Source organism: Falco cherrug, chromosome 5 (assembly GCF_023634085.1).
Source record: "Falco cherrug isolate bFalChe1 chromosome 5, bFalChe1.pri, whole genome shotgun sequence".
Lineage (NCBI taxonomy): Eukaryota > Metazoa > Chordata > Aves > Falconiformes > Falconidae > Falco > Falco cherrug.
Genome location: NC_073701.1, coordinates 59,748,446 through 59,776,014, shown reverse-complemented (window position 1 = coordinate 59,776,014; position 27,569 = coordinate 59,748,446). Strand labels below are relative to the sequence as shown.

Here is a 27,569-nt window from a genome sequence, read left to right as displayed (position 1 = left end):
GATCTTTCTTTTGCCTCCTTAAACTTTCTCAGTTTCTAGCTATTTTAAATTGCATGTTGTAAAAAAAAAAAAAGCTCACCTATCAAAATTCAGTGTGCTGGGGAATATGGCATCATTAAGTTCACTTCATAAGCTTCTGCTTGCAGATGGGATTTCTTTACCACAAAGACTTTGGGGGCTGATTTTACTGCTGTTCACTGGAACAAGACTGGTGTGGCACCGTACAGTGAAGAACAGGATCCTTTAGCTTTTGCTTGTTCTTAACATAGATTGTGTTGCAGATACTAAGCAGATCCACCACTTCTTTTGCTTTCCGTTGTCATTTCCAGTATTTAAATAGCTACACTTACACTGCAGATTGCTTCAGAGAAGTAGATGCAAAAATTTAGTAAAATGTAAAGAATACACATTAAATATTTGGTGATATATCCTCAACAAACAGCTCTTATTGCCATCTCCCTATGTGTTTGTCCATCCCATCTGCTTCTAATTATGTTTGAAATCATTGGCTCATTCCAGCCAAGAGGAGCTGAAGTCTCAAAGACATTTACATTTCCTCTAAGTTTAGCGCAGATCTAGTGTCTTCTCCAAGTATGCTCCATGCTTTTACTCAAGATCATGTGCATGGGAGAGAAACCCAAGGAAGGAATGGGTTTTAGGGAAGGCTTCACTCAGAGCTGGCAGTCACGCATGAGAGGCATTTGTAGGAAACCAGGCTGCTTAGGACTCTGACAGGCAAATACACCAAGTTAAAATGGGAGGGTTGAAGCTGTTTCTGCCTCTGGCTGTCCATCCCAGCCAAGGCAGGAACAATCGAAACTCTGATGAAACAGCGTTTGAACCACCGTGGTTTTCAGCTTGGGCTTTTAAGGTAAGGTAGTGCTGACTGGCGTTTTGCGGTACCTGTAGCCCGTGCATATAGGGTTTACCTGTGTGAGTAACTTCTATTTTTGCGCAGGTGCCTTCAGCAACGCCCCCGGGTTCGTCCTTAAAGCAGCACTAAAGCGGCCGGGGTAGCGTTACCCGCCGGCTCCTCGCAGGCCCACCCTCGACACCCCGCTGCCGAGGAGGGGGTGCCTTCAGCGCCATGCTGTGGCCCACCGAGCGGCGTAACAGCTCTTGGGCCCGCAGCCCAGCCCAGGCCGGGCGGCCCCGCGGGGGATGCCCTTGCCGGCACCGTGCCACCCCGCCCGCCTTTCCCCTCGGGCCCACGGCGGGGACAGGGACCAGCCCGCGGTACGTGAGAAGACACACGTCCCGGTCGATGACGCGCCCCTGGCCTTCCCTCTGCGCCTCCCCGCCCGGCGCGGCCCGGCCGACGCGGCGGCAGCGGGGTACGGCGCGGGCTCCGGCCGGGCAGGCCCCAACGGCCTCGGCCGACGGCCAGCGCGTGCCCGAGGTGGGCGTGCGGCCGGCGCGAGGGCCCGCGCGTGCGCGCGCGCGTTGCCAGGAGACCCGGGGCGCGCGGGGGAGGGGGAGGGGGGTTACGTGGTGACGTTAATTCTATATGAGCGCGAGCGGCGGGAGCTCGGGTCTTTTTACCGCCAGCCGCGCGGCGCCTCCTCCTCGCTCCTGAGTCACCGCCAGCCCCGGCCCGCGCAGGTACCGGGAGGGGCGCCGTGGGCCGCCGCCGCCGCGGCGGGGGGTGCGGGCGGGGGGCAGCGAGCAGGGGGCGCTTGGGCCCCGCTCCCGCGCGGGGAGGCCGCGGGCGCCGGCCCGGCCTAGCGGGGCCCCTCGGCCGCCGGGGCGCGGGGGGGCGGCGGTGCCCGCGCCGCCCCGAGCCTCTCCCGCGGGGCGCCGCCGCCCGCCCGGCCCCTCGGCGGGGAGCGCTGCTCGCCGTCCCCTCCCCCCTCCCGCGGAGCTAGGCCGGGCCGCGGGGCTCGGGCCGGCGCTGAGGGGAGGCGAGTCCGCCCGGCAACACGTGGGGACGGAGCGGGGCCCGCGGGGCGCGCCCGGCGCTGCCGGAGGGGGGGAGGGCGGCGGGGCCGGAGAGCCGCGGCGGGGCCGGAGAGCCGCGCCGGGCGGAGCGGGGCCGTACGTGTTCGTCCGGCCGCGGGGGGGGCCGGGTGCCGGCCGGGCTCGGCGGCCGAGTGGGGGGCGGGGAGGGCGGTGGTTGCGCACATGGCGGAGGGGGCGGCGGGTGGCTGCGCGCCGTGGCCTTGGGCTGGCCCCCCGCCTTGTTCTCGCTGCCGCGCGGGGAGCCGCGGCGGGGCTGTGCTGTGCCCCTGGCTGCTGGCAGGGGGACCCAGAGACTGAGCCAGGGGACGGGCAGCTCGCTTCCTGCCTCAGGAGAGAGCGTGCATCGGTTCTCCGGAGTTCAACATGTCGCTCCTCTGGGTGCCTGCTAGCCGGTATCGCCCAAGCTGAGGCCTTTGCTTTCCACCTGATGGTGGATGTGTCCATTGTCCACAGTAGCAGGTACAAGAGGTGCGTGATGTCTGTCACCAAGGAAGGCAAAGAAACGACCTGAAAGATCTAGTAACTACAGATGGAAGCATTGGCTTCTGTTTAGCATTCATGTAGATCTATCTGCATAAAAAACATATTCTATCTACTCCATATTGCATGCTTAGGGGACCTGCGCTGCCAATACCTCTGAGTATTTAATACAAAACCTGCCTTATTTGCTTGCAGAAGAAAACATGAGCCTTTTCTCGTGACTGTGGCATGGTGGCAATATGTCAGAATCTTCCACAGTTTATCTCCAGGCACATGGCAGTTTTGTGTATGTCTATTTGTGTTTGAAGCCTTATAGAGATAGGTGTACATTTCATGCTCTCTAGCTCCTCTGAGGAAGGTAAGAGAAGTGGGCACTGGCAGTGCAGGGTATGACAGATACTTCCCTCTGCTCACCACCTCTGCTGGGACTTTGTCTGCTGGTGGATGTTATATTAATCGGGCAGGAGGTAGTACCTGGTTATTTCCATTTGAATCATGAGATAAAACTCCAAAGAAGAGCTAAGGCCTAAGGTTGTGTACAGCTGACAGGTAGCTTCTGACAAAAATGTTAGTAGCTTGTTGGTTAGTAGCTTTCCTGCTGCGTCTGTTTTACAGTGGTACCCTCTTTAAAGAATGAGGAAAGCACTGTACGAGGATTGAAGCCAGCTGACTGGCTTCCAGTGTCTTGTAAATCTAGTAATTATCCTAATTCTTAGGGCAAAATAGGGTTTGAAACCTGCATACATTCACATTTTAGTGACATGGATGCCTCTGTACCAGACAAAAGTTTAGGCTGCTCAGGCTTCAGGTACCTGAAACGTAGATATGAGTGCTTAGAACAGGTCATTGATACCTCATCTTCTGTTTGTATGGCCCTCCTGTGAGACTGATATATATACTCCTGTATGTACTCCTGTGAGACTGATAACATGCTAGCTGTCTCCCATCCTTCCACTTAAAGTTTGAGTTTTGTGGCAGGTTTTCCATATCATGTGTTTTGGTTTCTGAGGACAGAGGATTGTAGAATAAGGATTTTGTGCACAGGTGGTAGATCTGGTGTTTTTCAGAGCCTGTGGCTCTCTTCTGATGTTTAAGGACTGGGAAGTGAGTGTTGGGACTGCTGGAAGTGCGTAGAAGTACCGTGCTGCATCTGTGCCGCCAGCCCAGTGTTACAGGAAGTGCCAATACTGCTGGATCTGCTGTACTGCTGTGTGTGCGCAGCACAGTCATGCTCTTGCCGTTCTTGTGCTTCATCTAGCCCCACCTCACTCAAAAAATGTTCCTGGGAGCAGGCAGGGGACTTGTTAAGGTGATCTGCGTACTGAGCACCCTCAAAATGGGTAGTCTGTTGGTGTGGGTTTTTTCTTAGCTCCTTGCATAACTGACAATGAATATGTGTGCACAAGTGAAACTGAAAGCCAGGCATTGTGGTTACGTATGTTATGAAGCTTTCTTAACAGAGTTTTTACAACCCTGAGTGAGACCTGAGTCTTCCAGGCTGTGGAACAGTGTTAGAACTCCAGATCTTAAAGGAAATTTTGGCTTACTGCACTGTTAGTCGCATTGGTACATATCTGTTTATTTACTTAGCTCCTAAAAGTTGAAACAATTGTAACACAGTGAACTTAACTCATTGTGGCAGATACTGTATTTCTTAAGGGAATAAAATAACTTTAGGATTTGAATTTCAGTAGTGAAGAATCTCAGGAGAAATAAGACGAGCATCTTGTATTTTGAATTTTTGATTGAATCCTTTGGTGAAAGCCAGTTTGTGCCAGTAATGGGTGTAATGAATGTATCTATGGTATCTACACTTTTTTGTTAATATGACTGTAACCCAGTTCATCTTCAGGTTCTTGTGATACAGCTGCAAACATGCTGTATCTTGACCTAAACATCTGATTCTTACTACTTTTAGGGAAACTTCAGGAATTGGACAGATTGCAGAAAATGGAGATGCAGGTGTTCTTTAAATGCCTGTTCATTTTTCTGCATTTGTGTATACACTCAGTAGAACTTTAGCTCTGGGTTTTTCCATGAACTGATAGTGCTTTGCTATTTGTGTGGTACTAGTAGGTACTTACACAGATGACAGTACTTTGCAGGCAGAAACAAGACTTTTTAATGCTGGTTGTATTTTACTAGAGCTGATGAGTCTTCTGAGTTAGCTTCTTGTCTGGGTGACTGTGTTCCACTCTAGCTTCTCATTAGAAAACTAGCGAGTAAATAATAGAGCAGAATCGCATTGTGCAAGTGGTGTTTAATCTGAGGAATGGTTGTGATGATGGGTTTAATGTTTATAGGTCAATTTTCATTTGTAAATTACTTCAAGCTCAAAAGTGATGATAATTAAAGTTAATTCAATCTAGCTGATCTTCACTCAGCTCAGAGGTTAGTGCGGTTCCTCATCACCTAACATTGTTAATCTGGAGAGTAGGTCTGGTGTCGTAATGTATTTGTCTAGAAAACCAGACATGCCTGGAAGGCATCACAAAAGTTGCTTGGGATTCATTTGACGACCTTGTGAAAAATTAAGCGATTTAGAAGCAATGCATGAGGTTTTTGAGGACTTCCTACACTCATCAAAGTTAATGCAAAGGGAAAAATCTTAGTTACAGATATGGCCTCCTGTATTTAGTGATAACTTTAACCCGAAGTTTTCAGGAAGTCTACATGTGCTGCAGACCAAAACTTCAACTGCATAAAAAAAAAGACTTTGCTAATTTACTTTTGATACTTATATTTAGTTTTAAAATATAAATAATCGAAGATTTGAAGTAATCAGTGTTCTCCCTAAAGAGTAATCTTTTAAATGAGTTCACGTATTAACAAATTGTAATCTGCACCTTAACTACTGTCAAAGGTTAGACTGGATATCTTCCTAAATGGAAAGCTGTTTAGATTTTGGTACTGGAGAACACAGATGCATTTGAAGGCTGAGTGTGTGCTTGAATGTACATCTGCACAGACATAGTTTACAATGGTGATGTCTCAGTTTAAAGCTTAACTTGAGGTAATGAACAGGCAGTTGCACATCAGCTGTTTCACCTGGTCTTGGTAGACTTTAGAATGAAATATTAGCAGTTTATCCTTAGTAGCTTTCTTTTAGATACATCCAGAAACAGAAATTTTCATATCTGGAGCCATGAAGCATTCAGGTGCTGATTTGACACTTCATCTTGTTAAAAAAACCCCATCACCACCAGCCAAATCACAATCAAACAACAAAGAAACCTTCACCCAAAACCTGAGAGATGTTAGAATTATTCTCATTAAGTGTTGGAAATTCTGATTAAGGGATTTGATTAAGCAGGTGACTGAAATTTGGAATGGAACAAGCCTCCAGGATTCTAAGGCCCAGGTTAGAATCATAAATGGTTGTTGTCTTTGCTGAGCAGCAAGGTTAGTTCAGGCCACTACTTTATCTAGTTGTTGTTTAATATGTGATGTTGCAAAGGAAGGAGGGGCAGTTCTTTCATATTTCTTGTGGGATGACTAGCTCGTGAGGGAAAGTTTCCTGTTAGTTCTGGCTCCAGTTAAAATCCTGACTTAAGCATTGAAAGGTTAAGTTGGGATGTGACATGAAATAAAACAATTAATTGTTTACATCCAAACCAACTTTTAATCAGTTCTTTCTGAACACCTTTTAACTTGGGTTTTGTCACTTCTCATTCTTCGCCTCTCAAATACTATTAATGTAAATTTAAACTGTTTCTGTTCCTCGGGTATTCATGTTACTGGGTCTTCAGCCTCTCTTCTGCAGTGTTCAGCAGTGAATATAGGATACATTACTGAAGCATGTGACAATTTTGCATTGTGTGTTTTAGTCGTTGTGGATTCATTTCAGATCTTGACTACTTCTGCATGTCGAGTAGAAGTCTTCAGTGGGCTGCATGCAATTCTATCTGTGTCTTTACACAGCAATTTATTTTACCTTTTAATTCTAATTAGCTTGAATTGCTTCTTTTAATATATGTTACTTTAGATATTAGTACTATTTATTTTGAGTCACTTGGATCAACTTTGAAGCATCTCGTAATTCTGTGATATTACAGTTCTGGAAATTACTCATCTTAACTTTAGATGGTTAACTATGAGCTGGTAGTGCTTTATTCTGTTCCTTGTGTGTGCAAGGTACCATAATCAGAAATGTGGTCACTGTTTTTGACGTGGTGAGATCTTTGTGGCATGGCTGCTTGATGCTTTTATCACCTTTTTCACTGTTATGCAGGTGTTGGCTACTTCTGCTAGTGCCAACCAGAAAAAGTTTTTGAAGATCACTTTGTAAATAGGGCTCAAGTTCTTTGGCTTAAGTTCTCTTTTACAGGTGTAGTATATGTTTACAAATGCTTTTTAGACTCTGCACCTGTATTAATTTGAAAGTGACTTACTGAAACCATAACCATGTGTATATTTTTTCTAGGTATTACGACCAATTGTAACATCTCACCCCTAACAGCCTCCAAAACTGTGTTAGATAGATGATTGTTGTATTCCTTTTTTAGTGAATGCTAGCTTGTTAGTTGAAAACTGTGTTTAAAGGTTTGCAGTTTAGTAATGGCTTTGTTTCCATGGAAAAAACAATGAACTGAAGCTAACAAAAGAGTTGCTAAATACATTTTAGGGATTTCAGTGGCTTCTTGGGGAGTGAATGAATTTAAAATACTGCATTCATCGGATGTTCCAGCAAACCCCATGCTTTTGAAACCTCATTTTTCAGTGTTTAACTTTCTTTTCAGATAGGGATGTTTAGACGTTTAAGTCAAACTGGATGAAAACTAATGCTGCAGTGTGTGTCTTGCACATAGTAGTGTAACTGCCAATGTGGCTGTTTGTGACAATCTCAGTAGTCAACTGACACTTCTTTCCTTTGTTTGATGTGGCATGCACAAGTTGATCTTTTAAACTGTTAAAACGTATGCTGCTACTTGAAGTAATTTTGTTAAAACACAGTTTTTGTATTACTTTGACACTTTTTAACAAACTGAATACTTGTACCAACATGGACTGTATATAGAAATACTCTTAGGAAATCTTAAATATATTTTTGGATACAAAGATTTTCAGCCCTTTAGGATGGCTGCTGTTTTTCCATTGTCAGTGACAGAAAGGAGAAACTACAACAAGCTATACTGATTAGTTTGTTCTAAAAAAAAAATCAACAATCCTTGTTTAGGTTTTTCAGATTTGAATTTAAACTTTTGTATTACTTTTCTAATAATAAGAGATTGTTCTAAATAGAAATTGTATGTTTTCTGCTACAGAATCTTGGCATCCAGAACAAAGGCCATGTTGTGTGTTAATTACCCTATTTTTAGAATGTGATCAGGGAGCTCATATCGGTAGCACAGACAAACATGCAGATAAAATTCAGTCCTAATTTTAAATTGTAATTCTGTAGTCAATTTCCTTTTCCTGATGGAGACTATTTTTTGCTGCAAGAGTAAACTCGCACTATGTAAAATTAAAGTGCTGCAAAAATAGAGTTTAGTATTTGTTGACTGTGTCTTAATTTCCTGATTTAAAAACTACTTAAGGGGCAAGCGTTAGAAAGTATTTCCACATGAATGAAACAAACTCTGTGGTTACTAGTAACTGTTTTGTTTTGAAGAATTTCAGTTTTTCCCATCATGTAACTGGCGTTCTCATGCAAGTTGTAGAGCAGTTGAAAGTTGAAACGTGGAAAGTTTGTGTTTTCATGCCATAACATGTAATGTGCAGAGGCCTGCAAGCCCTAGTGGAATAGTTGCATTGGCAAATGGCTGAAGTTTGTGATTTTACCTCGGGAATTATTAGGAAGAGCAAAAAAAAAATACCACTCTTAAGGGGAAAGAGCAGTCAGTTTCAATTAATTGTGTTACTTAGGTTCAGCATTATCATTTTCTAGTGTTTTTATTCTTTACAGATTCTGAATTTTGCCATCTTACCACAAGGTAAAATGTGGCATACAGTTTCACAGAAACTTCAAACTTGCCTAACCCTATTCATGAGCTTTTATATAAAAGGTACTTGCCTGTGGTGGCTACCACCTCTTGGCTCTGCTGTTACTCATGCAACTGCAGGCCTAGCCCTGTACAGAGAAATACCTAGCACTTTTTTCCTGCTTTACAGCTGTTCAGACATTGCTGATGAAAGGAAGACAGTGTGCATAGCTAAGGAAGAACCATGATAAGCTTTTCCAGCAGCATTTGCCAGTTACATTGGCTTTAGCTGGCTGGAAGATTAAGCAGAGAAACTTGCTGTTCCTTTTATGAAGGGGGCATACCTCCCTTGGGGTAGTGTGAGTGTTTACCATCTTAGTCAATTTAACAGTTGCATGTAGCTAAAAATTCTGAGGGTGTTTTGTGAAACACCACTACTCATCTGAATTTCTTGGTCCAGAAGGCCTTACTCAAGCATCTGTTGAAGATTCTCCTGTATCATAACCATGCCAGTTAGTGTTTCTGCTGTTGACTGTGCGTGTCCTTTGGACATAGTGGATGAGTTGGTGCTTACACAATCAATTGCAACGAAACAGTTGTTTTAGTTCCTGCAAGGGTCCAGCAGCACCTTCTTGCTGGTGTATTGAGGAACCTGTATTCATTGCTTCCATTGGCCATTAGCTCCTTAAGTCTTTTTATCAGGCCTTGATTGCCCTTATATTAGTACTATCTTGTTTATTATTTCATTCTCTTGTTTTCTGTGCTTGTATTTAGGCAGAAAATCTTAATTATCTACTCTAGATTTGAAAATTTAATCTTGTCAGTTTTTGCTCTCCTATGTTAACAGTCAGAAATCTTTTGTTAGCAGAAGAACTTTGAGGCACTAATAAAAGGAAATTCTCTGGAGAGTTCAGTGGCTGATAATGTCTTTCGTCAAATAGATGTGGTATCATGGTTATCCAGCATAGGACTACCCTGCTCACTTAATTGAGATTGATTATTTTTTTTTGACCTTCAAATTTCCTAAGAAGGCATATTTTTCTGTAATATGAATGATGTAATCAGTTTGTAACAATTTGCTTATCTGCCATGATAATTAGTACAATATCCCTTGTTTCATGGCCAGTTTCCATGCTAATGTTAATATCTATTTCATGAATTTGATCACACAAGTGAAAAGGAAACACTTGGTCTTCTGCTTGATTACCTTTTGAAATGACATTTTAAAATTTGATACGTTATTTAATTACTACTTTTTGAAAAGGAGCTAAGTGCTCTCCTAGTTACTACTGAACTGTGATCCTTTCTCATAACAGTTTTCCTGTATGGTGGTTGGTACCATATCTTCTGCTAACAGATGTGAAATGATAGATACATTTCTTCAGGTCTTGGTACCAACAAATTTGAAGTGTGCAACTCTGTGCTATGTACTGTGCACTCTTTAAACAGTTCACCCAGTTCTGACATTGATGTGAATGAAACTGCACTATGCAGAGCATCTTGGCACTTCAAAGTTAAAACCCTCTCTTAGTGGTTGTGAGCAAACTACTCCAGTTATTTTGAACACCTGCTGTCAAATAATGTCTTTTAATGTATCTTTACACTACTATTTTTATTTTTGTTTTCTTTTTGGGTGCTAAATGTATGAAGGAAAATGTTAAAAGTTGCCCTCCTGGAATGCTAGACAAGAACATCAGTTTGAAGTAGCTTTCGGTGAATATATTGCTCTTGAGTTTCCCAGTCTAGTAAGAGTTGAACTTGGCTGGTATGATGTCATTTGTCTGGCACCTGTGGTTTCTGCAGGCATTGCAAATAGCTTACAGGACTTAATCCTGATAGTTTTTTTTATACAACTAGCTGTCCTCTAGCTGGACCTCTCTTTTTTTCCCTGACATCTAACTTAGTCCACTTAGTTCATTGTCCTGTGTTGCAGCTTCTTAATCCCACATAGGGCTCATTTGTTTTAGGTATTTTCTGTTAATGTATTGCTTTCAGTTGCCCAAGGCTTGCCAGGGACAGAAAAAGGCTGATAATGCTATTCTGTGGATAGGCTGACTTATTTGCAGTGCTCTGAATTACTGACTACTGAGGAAATTCGTTTGGGCATCAAGGGTATGTTTCTTTTAAAGACGTGAGTAAACAAGGCTTGGCTGTAGTTTGGGTCCAGTGTCCTCAAAAAGCCCATTTGTGTCCCTTGAACTACTTGAGAAATTTCTTCTACTTGCTATTGCGAGCTAATTGTGTGAGAAATTTGTGTCTAGAGAAGGGGAAATGGTGTTTCCTGAAAGGGAGGGAATGGGTATGGTGTGTGGTATGGTATCCACAGAGATGCTGAACAGCTGAGATCTGTTGGCGGCCTGCCAGCCTTAGGGCTTGTGCAAAAAAGCTGTTGTTTTGCTGGAGGAACTGTGTCTCAGGAATGTCTTGCCTCCTCAGCTGACTCCTAATTCACCTCACTATAACCTGTCGTCTTGAGGCTGAGCGGGTGTCAGGGTAATCTAATGCTGGCATGCTTACTTGGGTCACTTAAAGCTGATACTCAAAAAGAAAAGGCTTCTCAACAGACCGTTTGTGTCCTAGCTGCAGTAATATAGCTAGTGCTGCTGTGCAAGCTCAGACTGGTTTCTGTGTGGATAAAGGCAAACTGGGAAAAAAGGAGGGACTGGGAAGGGCTGACTATTTACAGTTTGTGTTTCTGTCTTCACTTGAGCAAAGTCACTTTTAGTGAAGAAACAATCACCCCTGAAAACTGAAAGCTTACTAACTGGTAACTTGAGGATGAACACATGGCAATATCATTGCTAGTTTCTGCATGTATTGAACTACATTTCTTATAAAACATGACAGATTTAAGAGGTGAAGTGTCCTTTAAACATTATAAAATAAGCAAAATTTCATAGTGTTTTGGTAATAAATTTTTAAGAGTTCTGCTAATTTTTAGTGATTCTCCAGGATGCACTCAGAACTGTGGCTGAGCCTGCGCTGGACTAAGTCTCCTAAGCTTTCCATTTTGACCTAAGCTTTCCATTTTGAAAAGAACATGTTTCTTGTAATGGCAGACAGGGTTGTGATTTAAGCTACCTGTATGAAAGAGGTTTTAAGATTTAGCCTTTAGAAAACTGGCACTGCAGCTTGCTTTTCTGTGCTTTTGCTTCCTTTTTGTAGCATGAACTTCCTATGCATTCTCCTTAAAACCCTGCAAAGATAACTATTTTCCTCTGCATATTATTCCAGTGAGCAGCAAAACTTTGTGAGTGAAGCCTCCGGGCACCTCTGTATTTGACCATAATGCAGTGCTACTGGCTGTAGCTGTTTAAGTAACAGGGAAATAGAATGTTTAATAAATGAGGTTATTTGCCTGCTGGCTTTTGCACAAGGAGGAAGATACCCTTTGTTAGTACTCATAAGCCTTTTCTTGCAGTCATGAGGCCTAGATTCCAAGTAGTATCTCAGTCCAAAGCAATCACTTAAATGGCAAGGCTTGAAGTAACACACCAACTGTAGCCAGGTTTGTTGTAATCCTGCGCTGATGACTGGTCAACTTGTTTCTTCCAGGAGTGACACGAATAGAATGCCTCTTGCTGCTCACGTGCCAAGGTGCAGCTGCTGTTCACAATTCTAAATGCACCTATGAAACAAATTGGGAAGGACGACTGCATCTTTCTTGAGAAAGCTGAGTGATAGAGTACTATATCCAAGGATTTAGTGTTTGGGGAGATACTGCGAAATACTGCAGTGATATGTTTTAGTATTACTCTTCATGGTACATACTGTATCCACACAGAGTAAAACTCTACATACTAGACTGGGACATTGTATTAGGCATTGTGCAAAAATAGTGGAGGCTGTTTGCTCTTAGTGCATTTTCTCAGTGCTTTTCTGCCTCGGCAGTTTTTCTGCCAGTAGAACAGTGTTTGCAGAGAAGCTTATGGTTGTTTAAGTAAATGAAGATAAACTAAATGTGATACAACTATATATCCATGCTAGTGGATTGCACAGATTAGTCTAAATGCTTGCCAGTGTAGTTCTGGTGGCATAGTGCCTTGTAGTCTCCTCATGCAAAAACTGTTGTCTGGAGCTGGCAGATGACAGTGTCATGACTAACAGTAGCATCTCCTCAGTTTGCAGAAGAACTCTTCCAACTGCAAATGTTCTGATACTGGGTTGTGTAAAAAGTGGAGGGAAGATGAAAGGATGAGACATGAAAAAGGATGACACAAGGAGAATAGGGAAAATGGGATGAGGCAGATAGGAACACACTGGAGGGAGGCTTTGAAGTTGACAGCTGCTTGATACAGTCTATTTTAATTTCTAAAAGATCTTTGAAGAATGTTATTCAAAGTCTTTTGGTAAATTGGGCCATAGTTGGAAAACACACAGTGATTGCATGGATTGTTTAGAAGCCAGGAAGCAGAGGGTGAGTAACTGCCCCTTGCAAAGAGGAGAGAGGCAGGCAGATGCTAGACTTCCACAAGGTGCTGTACCTGAGCTGAGTGCCTTTGGCATGGTCATAAGCGATCCTGGAAAGAGGGGTGAAGAGTGGAAGGTTGAAGGTTGCCGATGATAGGTTGTTGTTCAGAATGGTGAAAACAGGGACCCACTGAGGAATGCTGGTGAACCTTCCTCTGCCACACTGTTGCCAGTGTAGAAAAATCTTAGTTATGATCTCTGAACTGAATGTTGCAACTCAAACAGGATTTTAGCTCTTTGATATGTGATTGATAACATCATTTTACCAGCATGGTTTCAGGGCAAGGTTAGGACTAGTTTTTGACCACATCATAATACATTTTTATTTCATATACCTTCACTTCTTGAGCCAGTGTGTTTTTTCCTAAATGGGATTGAAAGCTAGAAGAGCTTCTGAGGGAATTCTTGCTATGTCATTGCTTTTTTTTTTTTCTATGCATCTGCTAATGGCTGGTATTGAAGATGGGATGGCTACTTCTTAAAGTTTTTAAGCATGACTTAATCATAGCAAATCTCATGTCCTCATTTAGAAAAAAATATTTGAACTGTGATAAAGTCAGTCTCTTTCAGCAAATGTGTATCTGAGATGTTTCAGCTGCTGTTTCATTTAGCTTATTGGCTTGGTGACACCATAAGGTTTGCAAGGTTTGTGTTGTCATTGGTTATACCTTTGTTGAAAGAACTGCCTCTAATTTTATGGAAAGCGAAGCTATATTTAAGGAGGAGAATGGAAAGAGGAAATGTTGGTCTCTGCAAGGAGCAATAATAATTTGTGAATCTGATCACTGTCACATTTGCATAAAAGTGTGTGAAAGGCAGGTGAACTGTGCATCTTGCGTTCTTTTGCACAGTGATTGTGCCAGTCTCCTTGAAAAGGTCCTGCATGAATAACTCAAGAGGAAATCTGTAAGGAAAAGGTCACATATTGTACATTGATAAACTCTTGCAAATCAGAAATAATGCTAATTATGTTGCTCAAGAAATATGGAGATGTGTAAATGTGAGTTGTAATTGTAGTAGGCTTTCAGTTTCTATTATCTTCACTTCATGCTATATTTTGAGAATTGCTGGAATTGTTATATAGGCAGCTTACATCCATATGTAAACTTGAAGTTGCTGGGCAGACAAATGTGATCTGAATTTCAGGAAACTTAAAATGAGTCAAAAACATTATTGGAATTCCTTGATTTTTTTAACTGAATTGTTAGATGTACTTTGGTTTACAGTAGTGCTGCCATTCTATTTGAATAGCAAATACTCGTATTTATAAGTCTGAAACAGATTAACAGGTAGTTGGTTCTCTAGTTTTTCTGCATACTAGGGAATTTAACCTTCTTGATTGCATGCAGCCTCCTAAATACTTAGTTGGCACTGTAAAGTTGCGTCCTAAATTAAAATGTCAGATACTTCCTTCCTATGTAACTGTTGGGAAATCAGTCTGACATCAGAGAAAGATGCTTGATTATATCTACATAGAATGTAGGTGATAAAATCTGAAGTCTAGATTCTAACATGTCTCTTCATACTGACTGTTAATGTCCTGATCTCACTGCGATTGTGCTCATGTTACACACTTTGGACAGATCAAATGCAATTTCCATTTTTTTCTGGAACACAATCTCCAACAATTTGACTAAAATTTTCATTGGAACACGTTATAAGGAGTTGAACTTCCTGAAGGAAACTTGAATTTATTTAGCTTACCAGACAGCAGCTAAAATGGGGACACTAAAGCAGCGGGTTCTATGCTTCCTGGGCCAGTGGATTATTTTTTAATACTTGCTGTCCTGAACCATTGGACCTAAGTCAGCAGTAATGACATGGTGTTTTGTTGTGTGTGGTATTGTCTCTGACTTCAAATTACCTGAAACATCTTCTTGGAGACTAGACTCTGAAGTACTGCTTTGCTGGTGGAAGGTGGTTATTCATCTTGTAATACATTTGAGAACGAAAGTGCTTCACAGTGTGTGAGATTTGCCATAGTCTCAACATGTACTATATATAGTTACTGTGTCTGGAATGTGTTTATGATGATACTGAGATACTTCAGAAAATTCTGATAATTCAGGATGTGGAAATTAGGCATGTCAAATACCTTGGCACCTGGCATGATTTTTTTAAATGTAGCAGTTCTCTGGGTATTCTGAGGAACTACTTGGATTGATTTTGTAAAGTTGAGATTAAAAGTAAATCCACAAAAAGGCATCTTTAGTATTAAAAGAAACTGATTTAGCTGCAAGTATCCCCTGTCTGCAATTACATGCTGGAAATAAGTAAACAGTTACCAAAAGGTTTCTAGCATACTTTTTGCTTCTGTTTTTCCTCAGGTTATGTTTCTATTGTATATTTAGACAGGACTAGTTTTCCATCTGTGATATTAGTACAGTCCTATGATGCAGAAGGCAACATGGCATTTTACTGTACTTAAATTTATGTGAGTAGGTCTACGGGTTCTAAACCAGAACGAAGTTTTGCAGTATTTCTGTATGCTGTAGAGTGAGAGCTCAAAAAGTGCATGCGAGATACACTGCTCTTCAGACTATGCTATGTATTTATCCTGTTTCTTAAGGCTGACATGGTTTGAGTTTCTTTCCATTTTAGTATTATGGCACTTGCCTGTAGACCTTGTAAGTGAAGTCTAATGCTGCTGTTCTTACGTTTTTGTTTTTTTTTCTCTAGGGTTTGAAATCTGGGAGAATGGCAGACATAGACAAGTAAGTAAAATCGGTAGGTTACTGAAGTGTTCTGACAGTTTCAGATTGTGATCTGCAGATCCTTGATAGGCAGGGTCTAGGTAGTGATCTTGGCACTTGCAAGATTGAGGCTTGTAGTATGTGGGAGAAAAGCTTTAGTTGCTTATGCCAAATGGATTTGTGATCTTAATTGTAAGTAAACCTAAAACTGGGACAAGGCACCACTCAACTTACTAATTAGTTGGAATTCTAGGGGGCAAAAAATTGTAGTACTATCTGTTACTATTGTTTTACTCTGTGTTTTTTTATATACTTCAAATGCATGTATTTTGTGGTGTTCAGAGTGTAGTTTATAGTAAACTTATCCTCAGTTCTCAAGGCCTGCCCATTTTAATAAAGGGGATGTGTAGAGCAGAAGGAGGCTTTGACTTGCTGATATGAACAGGAACTGAAGGAATTATTTTGTAAAAAGGAATCTTCAAAATTCTGGAAAGCTGCTAGTTCTTTAAACTGTTCTGAGATGGCTGAATGTGAAACTTGAATCTATGAAGGCAAATTTGGCTTTGCTTGGCTATTAAGACTTCTAGTTTGTCATAGATAAAAACTGATGCAACAGTTTGCTTCTACCCACATGATCTCTAATTTGGGCTCTTTAAGCTTATTATAGTATTTTATAAAATTAACTTCTTGCTACTGTTATTGAATATTCCTAATAGCAAAGAACAGTCTGAACTTGATCAACAGGATATGGAAGATGTTGAAGAAGTAGAAGAAGAAGAAACTGGTGAAGATGCCAACAGCAAAGGTAACATTGAAAACAAGCATTTCTAAGCAGCTGCATAGGTGCTTTCTAATTAATGTGCTAGAAGGATTTTACTGCTCAATATATTAGGAAATGATAAAACATAACTACTAATGCACAACTGTATTTAAATTCTGAAGCAAGGACTGTTTTTCCAGTTGTGTGATTTTTATTGATTGTCTGCAGTCACTCATCTTAGTCGTAGTTAGTATCAGTTTAGGCAGTGCTGGCCACCTGTAAGGTTGTATAACTGGAAAAGAAAGGGTTACTATTGGTATGTGACTAATTCTTTTAAAACTAACAACAGTTAAAAGCTGTTACGATGTGCAGCTTTGGGTAGAAAAAAATTCAGGTGCGTGTGTGTATATATCATTTTTTGATCAATTACTTGGTAATTTGCTGCTGAGTTGTTTGATTGTGAGCAGAACAAAAATCATACTTAATGTTATTGCTCTTAAAATCAAGAAATCTTTTTTTTTGCCTCCCTCAAGAAAAACTGAACATGTATCACAATACCTGTCCTGCCTGTGCTGAACAGTCTTACTCATGCCGTGTAGTTAAAGACAGGGGGTACAAATAGAACCTGAAGAGCAAGTAGCCAAAAGAGAAATAATTAATAATCTTTGCAATAATATTATTTGGACTGCTGATAGTACCACATTATGTGATTGCTTGAACAGAATAATAACACTGAAGAAAAGTAGGATAATTTTGCTCAGGATGATGTCAGAGGCTTTTCTATATCTATTGAAAAAAGTATTATCAAAACTGGGTTGCAAAATTCTGGGGAGCACACTGGTCAGCTGAAGAACAGCTTACAGTAATTAAAAGGTAGGTATTCAGGTGTCCCAAAGGAACCTAGAGACGAATAATGTGTATTTTTAGTGATTAATCCCAACTATTGTAGGTGAGGATCTGAAGGGAAATTATACTATAGGAATCTCCTTTGGTCAAGGAGGATCGTGATGGAGATTACTTAAGCAAACTCGACACCCACAAATCCACAGGCCTCAATGGGATGCTGAGTGCTAAGGGAGCTGGCAGGTGTTATTGTCGAGCCACTCACCATCATCTTAGAAAGATTGTGGAGAACAGGAGAGGTGCCTGAGGATTGGAGGAAAGCCAGTGTCACTCCAGTCTTCAAAAAGGGCTAGAAGGAAGACCCAGGAAACCAGGCCAGTCAGCCTCACCTCCATCCCTGGAAAGATGATGGAACAGTTCATCCTGGAGGTCATCTTGAAGCATGTGGAGGAAAAGGTCATCGGGAACAGTCAAAATGGATTCACTAAGGGGAAATGGTGCCTGACCGACCTGATAGCCTTCTCTGATGGAGTGACTGGCTGGGTCGACCAGGGAAGAGCAGTGGATGTTGTCTGCCTTGACCTCAGCAAGGTGTTTGACACTGTCTCCACAACATCCTCATAGGTAGGCTCAGTCAGTGTGGGTGAGATGTGTGGACAGTGAGGTGGATCGAGAACTGGCTGAAGGGCAGAGCTCAGAGTTGTGATCAGTGGCAGAGTCCAGCTGCAGGCCTGTAGCCAGCGGTGTGCCCCTGGGGTTGGTACTGGGTCCAGTCCTGTTCAACTTGCTCATCAGTGACCCGGATGAAGGAACAGAGCACACTCCCAGCAGGTTTGCTGATGATACAAAACTGGGAGCAGTGGCTGATACACCCGAAGGCTGCGCTGCTGTTCACTGAGACCTGGACAGGCTGGAGAGCTGGGTGGAGGGGAACCTGATGAAATTCAGCAGAAGCAAGTGTAAGGTCCTGCACCTCGGGAGGAACAGCCCCAGGCACCAGCACAGGCTGGGGGCTGACCTGCTGGAAGGTAGCTCTGTGGAGAATGACCTGGGAGCCCTGGTGGACAGCAAGCCGCCCATGAGCCAGCAGTGTGCCCTGGTGGCCAAGAAGGCCAGTGGGATCCTGGGGGGCATTAGGGGGAGTGTGGCCGGCAGGTGGAGGGAGGTGATCCTGCCCCTCTGCTCTGCCCTGGTGAGGCAGCACCTGGAGTGCTGGGTCCACCAGTTTGAGTGCTGGGCTCCCAGTTTGAGAGACAGGACTACTGCAGAGGGGCCAGCAGAGGGCTATGAAGATGATGAGGGGACTGCAGCACCCATCAGCAGGATAAGGCTGGGAGAGCTGGGCCTGTTTAGCCTGGAGAAGACTGAGGGGGGATCTTATCAATGTATGCAAATATCTTAAGGGCAAGTGTCAACAGGACTGGACCAGACTCTTCAGTGGTGCCCAGCGACAGGACAAGGGGCAACGGGCACAAACTGCACCACAGGCAGTTCCATCTGAATACGAGGAAGAAATTCTTTACCCTGAGGGTGACGGAGCACTGGAACGGGCTGCCCGGAGAGGCTGTGGAGTCTCCTTCTCGGGAGACATTCAAAACCCGTCTGGATGTTATTCTGTGCAACCTGATCTAGGTGAACTTGCTTTAGAAGGGGGCTGGACTAGATGATCTCCAGAGGTCCCATCTGACCCTGACCAGGCTGTGATTTGTAATCCTGAAGGGAAATTGCTTTCCATGAATCAGAAACGTGTTTCATTAGTAACGAAACTTGACACAGTGTTAAACAGCTTTTTTACGGCTGTAATTCTTGCTTGTCTAGTTTTCAAGTATTTTTAATGCACAATTTTTCCTTAGATTTTACTAATTTACATTTTTTAACCTAGATAATGCCATTTTAAAATATTTTTTTTAAAAAGGTCCATTTGTGGACACTAAGTAAAGCACTGATGCTTTCAGGAAAAAGCTCTTTGAAGAAATAGTGTTCATGCAACCGAGAACTTGCAGAACAGAATATGTGGTTGCATTTCAGTTTGAAGGGGATGTGACTGCTGGCATTGTCATGCCACGTGTATGATGTGTATACTGATTTAGTAATAAAGAATAACTGGCAACATACTCAAATGTCATCACTGGGTATTTTTTCAAGTGTATAGGAAAGATTAATGAATCATAAGACCAGAGAAAACTAGATACCTTGATAAGAGGAGTAGTGTTGACTAACGTGAGGTAGTACCTTTTGAGAAGTTATTACAGCTTCTACTGCTAAAATATAAACTGATTACAATCATTAGGGAGAAACAAGACACTTATTTTTCAAGAGACATCAAAAAACCCCCAACTTTTCAGCATGTAATTTCAGTGCTAGGACATAAAAATGGAAGAGAATATTCATGTGTGGTTACTGTAGTGAAGGGTGTAGAAATGGAAAATGGTATGCTATTTCCAAAAGCTTTGTGCATCAGGAAGGATTAAAAAGCTTCACTCTGAATGTGTGAGAGGAATGCTGTATATACCTAGTATCTTACAAGGAGTGCGAAGTACTTGTTTGCCTATCTGTAGATGCTGAGGATGGGGGAAGAGGGCAAAACAGAATGATAAAAATTGTTCATAAATTCTTATTAAAAATACAAAGTTGTGAAATTTCTGCAGGTTGAGGCACAGATTTTGAGCTGAAGTAAAATGGTTGCTGTTAATATGGATAAAAAAACCACTTAGGCTAGGAATCCCTGTTTTTTTTCTAAATATACTTCTACCTTGTAGTTTGAAACAAGTTTCCCATTTGGACAGTGTTTTTTAGAGATGATAGACTTCAAGGACCTAGTACTGATATTCTGTAGTAAAAAATGTGTCAGACTATTCTAATGAATAATTTGTTCTTTTGCAGGAAAAATTAGGAAAATAATTTCTAAAGCAGTGTTAAATCCAAGTCTGAAACTGTCCTGTCTCTTTCCATTTACCTTAAATGGAATGAAAATCCCAATTCCAGTTTTTATTCCCTTAAAGTTAAAAGCACAAATTGTTCTATCTTGCCTTTCCGTAATTAATTCAAAATAAAAGCGGTCAAGGCAAAAATGATGCTTTACGGGCATTGTATAAAACCTCCCCTTTTAACAAAAAAGCTCAGCTTGCTGAGTAGCAGCCATTTTAATCCAGGTGCTGTTTCCGTGTTCAGAATGGGATGGATTTGATCCATGTTTCCAAAATGGAGAGGCTCTTGAAATACTACTTTGCCTGTGTTTCTTTTTGTAAGTGTATACACAGTAAACATAATGCTCTTTTGTAGTGTTTAAGTAATTTTTTTCAGATTAGTTTGTAAGTGTAAAGTGCATCTTTCATAATTTTCTTTTTTAATTTAGCTCGGCAATTGACTGTGCAGATGATGCAAAACCCTCAGATTCTGGCAGCCCTTCAGGAAAGACTTGATGGTCTGGTAGGAACATCTACAGGATACATAGAAAGGTACAGTATTTGTTCAGTATGAGCAGAGTGGTATAAATGGTTCTTTTGCTTTCTGAACAGTATCGTCTGTAGCATTAATAGTCATAAACAACTGTGCTGCTCAGATAGCCGGAAAGCTAATATAGTCTGTCTGTAGTATATCTCACAATTGAAGGGTTATTTGGGCTTTTATCAAGGAAAAAATGCTAATATTTAGTGGCTGACGCTGTCCCCTGCAGTTGCAATATGGCACAGTTTTAAAAGCACAGTTTTAAAAGATACTTTCCTGGTAGTTGCAGTATCTTTTGCAGCTTTGCTTTAATCATGAAATGTCAGTTTTCTTAAGTATGGACAAATACTTGGCGACCCAGTGTCTCAAATATAGACATTTTTTGGTTAGTGTGTAACCAGTAGCTAACAAAATTAGGAATGTTATCAGTACTTCACATGGTCTCCTTACATACCAAAACTTGGAACAATCCCTTGCTAACATTTTCTTGATCTGCATTAACAGGTAGAATTTTCTGGTTCTTATGTATGTTGTGGTTGTGTATAAACATTTCACCACATCCACAGGAATTTTGAGGCATACAACTGTCTTGCGGTGGTAGTGTCCTATGTTGCTATTGACTTGAACTGAGGCTGCTGCCGAGTAAGAGCTGTTGCTGCTACTCCTGCCACTTTCCTGTTATAGATGATAGCATGGAAGAAAAACAGATTTAACAGCTTTCCCTAATAAATACTGGCCTAAGAAAGAGCATGGAGTCAAAGGGTACCCAAGTTCTTTCTTTTCTAGGTACTGTACACTACAGATTTTCTATACCCAATATTTTTCCTCAGTTTTTCAACAGATTAACCTCTACTAAATCTTTCAGGTTCTTGATCTAAGGAAGTGAACAGAAGTGGTAACATTGATTTACATGTCATTCTTCTAGTTAACTGCTCTCTAAGATACTGTACCATTTCTTCATCAAATCCAAGTACAGTAGTGCATTCTCTATCAGAAAAGTGTTGCAACTTTGTAGTGTACTAAACGCTTACCTAACTTGCAATGCAGAAATAACTGGAAAATGTGTGTAACTTGAATCTGCACTTTCTCAACATATGCATGCCGACTTAACCAGGCTTTACAGGTGCCTCTTACGTGTCTTCCCAAGTATTACTTTGAGCTCATTTGTCTACAGAGTCTAGACACTGAGATGGCCCTGAAGTCAGCAGAAATCTGGGATCCTAAAAGCCTGTTACATAGGCTGTTAAGAAACTAGATGCATAAGCTGGGAGGAAACTGAATAGGTTCTAGGAAAACAACTGTCTGCTCAGGCTTAGAATCTGCTAATTGCTTGGCAGCTGTCCAACAATTTACTACTTCACCTGTGCCTGGACAATTTTCATGAAACTTACTTTCATTGAGTATAATTTCTTTCAACTGCTTGCAGGAGTTTGTATTCTTGTGTGATCTAGTGGCTTGTATTCAGAGCAGACGGCTTTTACTTGTGTTGTTGTACTTGCGCAGTCCAGTTCACATTTCTTGGTCTGCTTCTCCATTTTGGATTTACTTGTAAGAGTGGTCTCTTTCATGAAGCTACTTTTTAAATAAGTACAGAGTTTTGTAAAGGTAGTGGGATGTACAGCTTTTGAAATTTTAACTAGTTGGCATGGACTGTAATGAAATGTAGCTTTGACACATGCAAGAGAATCTAGATTCTCTAATAAAGGGGTTAAAATCTTTACTCTGATATACTGGAGTTGGACAGACTGCATGTACGGCACCACCTCCTAGAAATTTCGTAGTGCTTTATATGGAATTGCTAGGACCAGTACTCTTAGTCTATATGTGTGTGTGGCATTATGGGTGATTGTATGACTTACCTGTGCAGTCATGTTAATTTTCTTCCTTAACACCTTTTTCTTTAACTGAACTTGCTATTTAAATCAGTGTTAGTTCTGATACTGTACTTGAAGATAAAATTGCAGCAAGTGATGAACTTGACTGGAAGAATGTTAGAATAACAAGAATGTTACCAAGCTTTATAAGCATACATGTCTAAATTTAAGTGTTTTTCATAGTTTGTGTAGCAGATGTACTTTTGCCCAAATTGAAAGGTTAAGGGAAATCTTGATTTAATGGTGATAAGCATGTTATCTTAGTAACCAGAAATGGTATATTCATGTTGAGCATAAAGCTGTCGGGGAGAAGGGGTCTGTGTGTTAAAGTGAACAAGGATGTTGTAGCACGTCCTTGTCCTACCTGATAGAAGTAAGATAGCTTTACTGGTTAATATGAACCTTCGGTGTTTAACTGAGCTAATGCATTCTTGGTTACTTCCTCTAATCCTTGTCCTAACGATGCCTAAAAGCATTTGTTTACTACTGTGTTCTAAATAATGTGGCACAATTGCTTAAATGAGAAGTAATCTTCTGGAGGTTGGCTCACCTCACAAGCAGTGGAGATGGCTGACAGTCTACCCCATTATCAGTAGGACAAAAGTTACCTACATCAAGGCTACAGTAACTCTGTGTTAGCATAGCTTACTAAAGTGGAAGTAGCATTAAAGAGTGTAGCTGACAAGTGTTTATAATGATTGCATTAATTGCTTTCCTTTTACACATGTATAATACAGTGGCTCATTTAGCAAAACTGGTTTTGTTCATTTTGGAAGTGACAGTTAATATGTTACAAGACAGTAGTACCAGCTGCTTTCCTCAGTGAAACAAATGTGAATTTTGGAGATAACTTTCTTGGCAAAGAATAATTCAATTGCCTTGACCTTTCTTTCATAAAACCAAGCCAATTAGTGAAAGTTTACTGTACTGCTCATTGACAATGTAAAACTAAAACTAGCTTTGTCTCACGATTGACCCAGGTGTTTGGAATACTCTGGCTCTAACTGAGGTTAAGCCTCAGTTCTAAGAGCCCATGCTAACAGGTTTAATCTGCATGGTGCAGTGGGTCATAGTTTAGATTTGCACAGCTTTCTAAAGCTTAAAATAAAGTATAAAATCTGTCTTGATGCTAGTTGGTTAACTTGAAAGGGGACTGGTTGAGGAGGGGTCAATATGTGCTTAGAATGCGGTGTTAGTAACGGTTCTGTCACTGAATTTTTCAGCTTGCCTAAAGTTGTTAAAAGACGTGTGAATGCTCTCAAGAACCTTCAGGTTCAGTGTGCGCAGATAGAAGCAAAGTTCTATGAGGAAGTTCATGAGCTGGAAAGAAAGTATGCTGCTCTCTATCAGCCCTTATTTGACAAGGTATTTTAATGCTAATCTGATTTGTGCTTACAAGCTGTAGCTAAAACACAAGGGAATATTAACTGAAGGCTTATATTTTGAATTACTTTGGTCTCATATGTGCCCATTCAATTCAGTTGTTACAATTTTACCATCCATGTGAATATTGACTAAGATTAAGGGGGAGAGAGGTTTGGTCTGTTCCACGGTTACCAAAATCACTTCAATATACCAGGCCTCCTCTTGTTAACTGAACTTATGTCAGATGGTATGATAACCTTTCTGGAACTTCAGTGCTTATTTTAGTGTGTTGAAAAGCTTGTAACTGCTGAGTTGTCTTCTAGGGGCCAGAGGAAAAAGTTTGGGTAAATAGTTAATGTATTTCTAATTGTGTAACTTAATGATTAGGGTATTTCTGGTTGCAGTGACTAGGAAATGTGAAAATGTTTTTGGTTTAATCTTCCAGCGAAGTGAAATCATCAATGCAATTTATGAACCTACAGAGGAAGAGTGTGAATGGAAAGCAGACGTTGAGGAAGAAATTTCAGTGAGTATCTTAACTGAGTCTCATCAATAGTTCAAGCTGTAGTGTGAAGCAAGATTCAATGCAGTAGTGAAAGTTCAAAAAAAATAGGGGTGCATAATGATTACTTGCTGATAATGATTCTTAATGATTGCTTAAAGCATGCACATAAAACTTGTACTGGTATCAGCATAAAATTGTTAACAAACCTTGTGAGCATTCTTGAAATGAAGAAAACGTAACATTTTTATTCCATCAAGGAGGAAATGAAAGAGAGAGCCAAACTTGAAGAGGAAAAAAAAGATGAAGAAAAAGAAGACCCTAAAGGAATTCCTGAGTTTTGGCTGACAGTATTCAAGAACGTGGACTTGCTCAGTGATATGGTTCAGGTAGGTCATGACCTGGGCTTGTTTAAAGTTGCATTAGTCCTCAATCCAAGTGTTTTTAAGAAAAGAGTAGAAATAGTATGTTACTGCGTGTGTCTGGAGAGCAAAATGGAAGAAGTACTTGAATGTCACCTCTGGTACTTTATTAAACTGAGAGCACAGAGCACTCTGAAATACCTTCTTACTGTGTGTGTTGAACTTATTTTACTTTATTATTTACACTGTTGCTTATAGGAGTATGCATATGAGATGTGTATTAGATACTGCTGAAAAACGTACTTGGTGGTTGCACGGATTTGTGTTGTGTACTGCAGTAGAAACGCTGTACAGCCGTTGTTGCCATCTGCTGGTCATGTTCATGAAAATGTTTCAGTGCTGTAGCAAGGTTCTTGCCCTGTGTAAAAGCTCATTCTAAATAATGGCTTTTTATCTCTGCGGGGTCTTAAGCCTGTGTAAACTTGATTGTTATGAAAACTGAGTAAACTGTTTTCTTTACAGGAACATGATGAGCCAATCCTGAAACACTTAAAAGATATAAAAGTGAAATTTTCAGAAGTTGGACAGCCTATGGTTAGTTTAACCTATTAACACAAAAGTAATCTTGTTTGTCTTAAGACTTGCTTGTGTATTAGTAGTATGGTCTGTGATAGCCAATTGTCTTATGGCAGTCATGAGAAATATGGAGCTGCTTCTTGTCTTTTGAAAAAAGTACATGGACTGGTACTAGTCTTGTGGTACTGTATGAATGAAATTACATTTGGCTTAACCTGCAAATTCTGATGAGTTAATAACTTGGCCTTAATATGTGGTGAAACTTAGTAACCTTTAAATTTTGATACCTTCAGGTACTTTTTGTATAACTGCTATAATAGGGTATAATTTCCTTGGAAGAAATCAGATCACTTGCTAAGTTCCAATATTTAAATTTTTTAAGTTATTTCTATATGATAGCACCAGGAAAGCTGTGCACTGGGAGTTCTTGTCATTACTGCAAGCAGTATATTAACTAATAAGCACAAGATTAACATGTAAATGAAAACATTTGAAAATTTATTGTACAAATTGGCAGCAAGTTCTAGAGTAAGTTACGTATGTGTACCATTTCAGTGTTGGAGGGGATGGATATATTCTGTTGCATGTGTATTTTTGGTTTTGGACTGTAGGTATTTAGAAGTTAAGGTACGTGTTGCTAAAGTTGTTGCTCTGCAATTCTTTTTAAGAGTTTCACATTAGAATTCCATTTTGAACCAAATGACTACTTCACAAATGAAGTATTGTCAAAGACATATAGAATGAGGTCAGAGCCAGATGATTCTGATCCTTTCTCCTTTGACGGACCGGAAATCATGGGTTGTACAGGGTAAGTACTAATAAATAACTTTCAGGCAATGTAACAGTTCCTTCCTTAGCATTATCCAGCCGTAGACTTAGAACATCTGGGGAAGGTGCTGGAAAAGGTAGCACTACCTAATAACTTGTAAACAGCTGGGTTTGACTTGAATTTTTAGTGTTTTTCAGTAACTTCAATACAATATATAAAACTATGTATTGTATGTTTTATAAGTATAGAATACTTGTAATATGCATATAAATAAAAAAATCTAATCGATATTTATCTAGAAATACTATTCCACAATCACTAAAGCTGAATTGGTAGGTGGATGATGTTATCTTTTTGTAGGCCTTGATGGCTTTTCTCAAAATCTGTTTGATTGCTTTTAATCTTCATGACGTGCAGCATTTTGGGAAGTCTGTTCCAGTTTTACTTTCTATATTCCAGTTGTCTGGTTTGTTTAAGTGTCGAACATTTGCCACTGAGTGTCTTTCAGTTGATCTATTTGAGAAGTGGCACACAGCCATTTCCTATTAACTCCAAGTTCTTAATGATTTTAAAGAGTTGTCACACTCCTTTCTCAGTGATGTCTTTTGTTCTAAATTAGCTCTTATTCCTCACACTAAGTGATCTCTATTCTGTACATACCCCTTGTGAGCAGAAGGACGAGAGAAACCAGAGTTGTACATAATTAGCTTTACAGGTGCATCAGGGCTCTATGCATCACAGCCTGTTCGGTTGCTTTTGTGTTAACGTCTCTTTAATGTTCTGACTGCTCTTCTGCGCGATAACTAATTTAGAGCCTGTTACTGCATAGTTGTAATACCCATACATTAATCTGCAGTTACTGATACTGACTTCTATTTACCTTTTCGTTTCCCATTCACTTAACTTAAGATTTTTCTGCAAATGTTCTGTAAGATTTGGTCTTAAGTGCTTGAGTAGCTTTGATCAACCTGTGTGTTTTCCTCAGCTTGACTGTTTTTGAAAAGCGTAAATCCTGGCAGAGGGCAAGATGAGACTCTGTTTCTGTGAAAGAAAATGGCTTATTCCTGGTTCTTGTTTTGTGTTTTGACTATGACTGCCTCACTTATCCCCAAACTCAGCCCCTTCATCTGAGCCTTTAAAGGAATCTAATCAAAACTTACGCAAATGCAGAGTCTTATTAATGTAACTTCTTGATTTATGTGTCCCCAGAATTCTTTGCCAGTGTGAAACAAGTCTGTGGGTGTGATTTTGCTCTGTAAGCAGGGTAGAGTTAAAAACCAACAAACAAACAAAACGACAAAAAACCAAATCAAGACAAAGGCAAAACCCTCACAAACTAAAACCCAACCAAAACCTACACACCTACTTGATGCATTATTTTAAGGACTTAGTGATGACAACGCTAGGCATGGTGTAAACCTTGATATATTACTAACATGACATTACTTTATAATGGATAGATAACTCTAAAATGGTGTGATGCTACTCTTTGATAGGAAACTGCGCAGAACTTGGTAGCTACTGAAAATTAGCGTTTCAGACTGAGTG

At 40.8% G+C, this 27,569-nt stretch overlaps 1 protein-coding gene across 4 annotated transcripts in view; it reads left to right on the top strand.

Moving 5' to 3' along the window:
- Nucleotides 1-1,454: 1,454 nt before the first annotated feature.
- NAP1L1 (nucleosome assembly protein 1 like 1) overlaps nucleotides 1,455-27,569 on the top strand; it is a 31,857-nt gene continuing 5,742 nt past the window's right edge. Inside the window, exons 1-9 of one of the 4 annotated variants that reach the window (XM_055711475.1) lie at nucleotides 1,455-1,602; nucleotides 15,510-15,544; nucleotides 16,240-16,328; nucleotides 20,482-20,584; nucleotides 23,671-23,812; nucleotides 24,258-24,338; nucleotides 24,575-24,703; nucleotides 25,199-25,270; nucleotides 25,921-26,060. In XM_055711475.1, coding sequence (XP_055567450.1) covers nucleotides 15,528-15,544; nucleotides 16,240-16,328; nucleotides 20,482-20,584; nucleotides 23,671-23,812; nucleotides 24,258-24,338; nucleotides 24,575-24,703; nucleotides 25,199-25,270; nucleotides 25,921-26,060 — 773 coding nt within the window. In that variant the 5' untranslated portion in view covers nucleotides 1,455-1,602; nucleotides 15,510-15,527. Of the gene's footprint in view, nucleotides 1,603-15,509; nucleotides 15,558-16,239; nucleotides 16,329-20,481; nucleotides 20,585-23,670; nucleotides 23,813-24,257; nucleotides 24,339-24,574; nucleotides 24,704-25,198; nucleotides 25,271-25,920; nucleotides 26,061-27,569 lie in introns of those variants that run through there. The other 3 variants (XM_055711476.1, XM_055711477.1, XM_027808505.2) reach the window with 3 other exon arrangements.